The sequence below is a fragment of the Myodes glareolus genome, chromosome 1, assembly GCF_982192425.1.
Source record: "Myodes glareolus chromosome 1, mMyoGla1.1, whole genome shotgun sequence".
Classification (NCBI taxonomy): domain Eukaryota; kingdom Metazoa; phylum Chordata; class Mammalia; order Rodentia; family Cricetidae; genus Myodes; species Myodes glareolus.
The window spans coordinates 69,050,387-69,056,384 of record NC_142026.1 but is presented as its reverse complement, the minus strand read 5'-3'; the positions used below and the strand labels follow the sequence as shown (position 1 = coordinate 69,056,384).

The 5,998-nt window shown below is 39.4% G+C and overlaps 1 protein-coding gene across 1 annotated transcript; it reads right to left on the bottom strand.

Moving 5' to 3' along the window:
• Positions 1–2,688: 2,688 nt before the first annotated feature.
• On the bottom strand, positions 2,689–3,866 carry LOC148123428 (vomeronasal type-1 receptor 4-like). Its single transcript, XM_087910816.1, has one exon. It carries the CDS (start codon positions 3,697–3,699, stop codon positions 2,752–2,754), a length of 948 nt encoding a protein of 315 aa, XP_087766942.1. The 5' UTR covers positions 3,700–3,866; the 3' UTR covers positions 2,689–2,751.
• Between the last annotated feature and the right edge of the window lie 2,132 nt (positions 3,867–5,998).

Below are 5,998 nucleotides of genomic sequence, written 5' to 3'. Positions count from 1 at the left end.
AAGGAAAAGAGCTAAGCTGTGTCTGCCAGGTAGTCTAGTTTTAGGTTACCATCATTGGGAGTTTTTTCTTGGTTTTTCAGCATGCTCATTATTTCTACATATAAAATTTACTAACTTTAGTTTCTTGATATTGTATCTTATTACTTTGATAAAAGTTGTCAGAAACTAAGACTTTTCTGGTAACATTATTAAGACATTTTAGTTGTAGATTTATGTCATCTGTAAATGGGGATAATTTGCCTTCTTTTCCATTTGTATCTTTTTTATTTCTTCCTTATGTCTTATTCCTCTGGCTAAGACTTCAAGTACTACATCCAGTAAGAGCTGAGTGGTCATCCTTGGCTGATTCCTGATATTATTATTATTATTACTGTTATCATCATCATCATCATTATTTTTTTTTGCGGGGTGGGGGACAAGGTCTCTCTGAGTATCTTTGGCTGTCTTGGAACTCACTGTATAGACCAGGCTAGCCTTGAACTCATAAAGACCCACCTGCCTTTGCTTCCTGAGTACTGGGATTAAAGGTGTGCACTACTATGTCTGGCATCATTCCTGATTTTAGTGGGAATGCTTTTTTCTCCATTTAGTATAATATTGACATAAAAAGGTCTGTTTCTCTAATTCCTTCATGGTGTTGAAAGGTGTTGAATTTTGCTAAAGGCTCATTCTGCACTATTAAGATAATCAAATGGTTCTTGTCTGTGAGTCCATTTTATGTGATGTATTATTTTATTGACTTGTGTATGTTGAACCATTCTTGCTTTTCCCAGAAGGAAACCAACTTGAATGTTATATATGATCTGTTAAGGTGACGTTTTGATTTTGATTTGTTCATATTTCTTTCCTCCCTCCCTCTCTCCTTATCTCTCCCTTCCTTCCTTCCTTTCTTTTTTGTCTCTCTCTCTCATTCTTTTTCTTTCTTTCTTTCTTCCTTTTCTTCTCTCTCTCTCTCTCTCTCTCTCTCTCTCTCTCTCTCTCTCTCTCCTTTCTTTCAAAAACAAGGTTTCTCTGTCAAGCCCTGGCTGTCCTGGAACTTTCTCTGTAGACTAGGCTGGCCTAAAACTCAGATCTGCCTGCTTCTACCTCCCAAGTTCTGGGATTAAAGGCATGTAATACCACCACCCTACTTGTTCATATTTCAATAAGAGACTTTTTCATCAGAGGAGGTGGTCTTTGCGGTTTTTGCCAAGTTTCCGTTTGATTTTGGTGTTAAGGTAATAGTGGTATACCAGAAACAGACTGGCAATGCTCCTTTCCTTATTAATGTTATGGACTAGTTTGAAGGCTGTTGCTGTCAGTTCATCTTTAAGTGTCTGAATCTGAACATGGTGATAATCTGTATTAGTCTGTATTCACTAGAGGAACAGAACAAACAGAATGAATGCATATTAGAAGAGGATTTATTAAATTGGTTTATACTGCATGGTGGGGCTAGTCCAATAATGGCCATCTTACATCAGACCAGAGAAGTTAAGAATCTGGTAACTGCTCAGTACAGTAGTCTGGGTGCCTCAGTAGTACCAATTTGATGTTGAAGATCAAAGATGAAGGCTCAACATGTTTTTTTTTCCTTTTTGGAAGACCTTTCAGTATTGCTTCAATTTCATTGTGCCTTAGAAATATGTTTGATTTTGGTAGGTCATACATGTCCTAGGAGTCCACTTGTGTGTTCCTGGCTGCCCAGACTCCTGAAATAACCACACAGAAACTATATTATTTGCAATACTGTTTGGCTAATAGCTTAAGCATATTTCTGGCTAACTCTTATATCCTAAACTAACCCATCACCATTAATCTGTGTATCGCCATGTGACTGTGGCTTACCGGTGAAGTTTCAGCATGCCTGTCTCTGGCAGTGGCTCCATGGTTTCTCCCTGATTCCACCTTCTTTTTCCTGCTTTCAGTTTAGTTTTCCCCGCCTAGCTCTGTTCTTCCCTACTCACACAACTTAATATTCTTTCGTACTCTCAAAATCCCCCAAACAAAGGCCCCAAAACAAAAATCGAAAACAAAAACCCAGCCAGACAAAAAATACCAAACCAAAATAAGACAACAGCACATGAAAAACATAAAGTCTGTTATTATTTTATTCTACAATGAAAATTATTTAATATGATATACTTTATTAAATCTTTTTAAAAAATTATTATTTATTTATTATGTGTACAATATTCTGCCTGCATGTGTTCCTATATGCCATAAGAGGGCACAAGATCTCATTATAAATAATTGTGAGCCACCATGTAGTTGTTGGGGATTGATCTCAGGACCTATGGAATAGCAGCCAGTGTTCTTAACCTCTGAGCCATCTCTCCAGCATGCTTTATTAAATCTATTTCATTAATTATCTTATTTAAAATGAAAGCAACTTTGAATAATTTTTAAATTTTTGAATGTTTGTCTTAGTCATACTTTATATATTTTTCTAATCTCAATCTGCCGGTAAGAGGAGTTCAAAATTTAAGAGCTTTATAATTCCTTAGTTTTACTTTGTACTATGGTTTAACAATGTCTTTCTGATTTCCTATCTCAGAAAATTCTAGTGTAAGATCAACATTCCAAAGACAGAAAAGAAAGCTTTCATTATTAATTGATTATCGTGTCAAAAAGTAAATCTCTTCACTGATAAAAAATTCAGTATCTGTCAATTCCTACCATCTGACTATTAGGTACCCAGGAACACCACGGTTATTTTGCTCAGATGGGGTAAAGAATTCTCTAAGGCAGATGGGGGTTAGGGATCTCAAATTAGCCATGACAGCCTCTTGTAGAAAAGGAACATTCAAAGTTTGAAAGGGAGGAAATGAATTTGGAAATAATTTTCCTATTGTTCATCAGCACATAAGGACAGACGATTGGATAGCCTGAAGATAAAGCTCCACTAATCAGATCCAATACTGAGCTCTTCTTAGGTCTGTGCAGTGAATAGAAGGTAACAAAGGTGTTTGAGAAATAGAAAAACACAAAGAAGCCCACAAGCAGAAGGATGCTGTGTGTGGCTTTCTTTTCAGAAGAGGCCTGGCAAGAGTCACTGGAACTGTGGACATGCCGTGTTCTCCTATTGTGTCTGAACAGGAGGGTCACCATGTAGAGGCTGGTCCATATTATGAGAAATACAAACAGGATGTCTCTAATCATTAATGCAGTTACAAGTGACATGGTGGTGTGATGGCGAACCTGGTTACTTCGGCAATATGTCTGGGAATATCTAGAGCCCACAACAGTGAAGTTGATTTGGCCCTTTACGTTTTCAACCATTGGAATATAGAGAAACGTATTGATGATCCAGATGAAGAGGAGTGATGGAAAAATGCAGGACTCAAGCTTGGATTTAAGCCATGCCCACTTGGAATGGTTAGGACTGACAGTGATGGCTTGAAATACACTCAGTAGCAAGATAGTACAGATAGAGAGACCCCTGGTAACACTGTATGCATACAGAACTGCCTTACATCCCACATCATGGAAAAGGAGCTTGACCGCAAAGGATGCCATGACATCTGGTATCAGCCTGAACGCAATGCTCAAAACATTGACAAGTGTCAGATGTGTGAAGATCATATCTATGGGCTTCTTCAGTTGGGGCTGAATTAAGAAGGCGTACATGTATAGTATGAAGAGCAGCGAGTTTCCCATGAATCCAATGAAAACTTCTGACAGGAGAAAGAATCCAGAAATTAGGTTTCTTGGAAACATTATCTTGAGGAAGTCTTTGATGCTTTGACTGGATAACACAGGCCAACCAAATATAGATGCATGATGTTCTGATATTAAAATTAATGGACTAGATAGAAGACTACAGTGATTGACAGATAAGCCCAAGGAGAAGGTAGTGAAATGTACACTCTGCAGCCAGGATCAGAGGTGAGCCTTCCAGGAAGATTCCATGATTTCTGAGAGCCTGAGAGTAGAGAAGTCAGGGTTAAAGAGCTCAAGTGAAAACACATAGCATATTAGTATAGGAACCTGGACATATCTGATTCAGATGAAAGACAGATGGACATTGTATAGAAATAAAAAGCTCAACACCAAGGAAACAACCCAAATTTTAAAGAAGGTATAAAATAAAATGTTAAATGGAGAGTTCTCTCATTTTTCTTTTCTTTTCCTTCTTTCCTTCTTTCCTTCTTTCCTTCCTTCCTTCCTTCCTTCCTTTTTTGTGCAGGGTGGTTTCGAGATAGGGTTTCTCTGTGTAGCTTTTGCTGCCTGTCCTGGAACTCACTCTGTAGACCAGGCTGGTCTTAAACACACAGAGATCCTCCTGCCTCTGCCTTATGAGTGCTGGGATTAAAGGCATGCACCACCACTGCCTGGAAAATGGAGAGTTCTAAAAAAGATGAAAGACAAATTGCTGAGAAACACTTTTTAAAAATGTCTAGCATCATTAGTCATCAGGGAAATGCCAGTAAAAACTACTATGAGATTTCAGCTTAACCCAGTCAGAATGACCAAGATGAATAAAACAAATGACAGCACATGTGAGGGATGCAGGGGGAGGGTGGACATGGGAAATGACAGAGCTGCTATAGAAATCAGTATGGCAGTTCTTGCGGGACCTGGGAATTGAGGTACCACAAAATCTAGCTATATTATTTTATGCAAATACCCCAAGAACTCTTAATTTCTACCAAGAGACACTAATGTTCACTGCTGCTCTATTTGTAATAGCCAGAAATTGGAAACAACCTAGATGTCTATGAACTGGTGAGTGGGTAACGAGAATGTAATATCTGTATGAATATCACTCAGCTGTTTAGAAGAATGAAATCAGGACATTGGTGGATGAATGGATTGAGGTAGAAACGATCATCCTGAGTGAAGTAACCCTGATCCAGAAAGAAAAATGCTGGCCTGGCAGTGGTGACACACGCCTTTAATCCCAGCACTCAGAAGGGAAAGGCAAATGGATCTCTGTGAGTTCGAGGCCTGCCTGGTCTACAGAGCAAGTTACAGGACCGCTCGGGTTACACAGAGAAACCCTGTTTCAAATAGCAAAACATAACAAAACAAATACAAAACAACAACAACAACAAAAAGAAAGATAAACACTGAATGTTGTCTCCCCGTGCATTCTGGCTTTGTGATTACCTTGTATCTTCTCTTTAAACCAATATATTCTTAATTACTTGACATTTCTATAGAACATTATAGCTCAGAATAAGAGTGCAGGTATTAGTTGTTCTAACCTTGGTTTAGACTCTATTTCCCAACTCTATCAAGACAAGGATCGTTTCATCAATTACCTATCAGAGCTATCCAGGTACAGACATTTAGCTCGTTACCTCCGACTTTACTTTCTGAGACAAATGTCAATGATTGAGACAAATGTGGTTCACACAACTTGTAAAGGCTCCTGAAATAGAGTGGGGAGAGCTAAAACTATACCTGAGTATCGAACTGTAGAAAACACAATTTTTAAAAATTTTTCTATTCTCCTCTCATACAATACATTCTGATTGAAGCTTTCCCTCCAGCCCTCCCACTTCTCCCTCCACCTCCCATCTCTTCCAAATCCAGTCCCCTCCAACACACCCCCCACACACCTTTTCCTCCCTAGAGAAGAGTAGGCCTCCCATGGACATCTATCAAACTCAGCATAACAAGATACAATAAGACCAGGAACAAGCAAGCCCTCATATCAAGGTTGAGCAGAACAACCCAGTAGGAGGAAAAAGGTCCCAAAAGCAGGCAAAAGAGTCAAAGATACCCCCACTCCCACTGTCAGGGGTCCCCCCAAAACACCAAGCCAACAACTAGAACATATATGCATAGGACCTCAAGCAGACCCATGCAGGCTTCCCCATTGTTGCTTGAGACATTTGGTTGATTTTGCTGGCCATGTTTTCCTGGTGTCCTCTGGCTTTCACAACTCCTCCTCCCCCTATTCCTTAAGGTTTCCCGAGCTCCATGAGGAGGAGCCTGATGGAGATCTCCAACCTGGGATCTGTCTCTGCCTAATGTTTGGGTCTCTGCATCTCAGCTGCTGGAGGAAGCC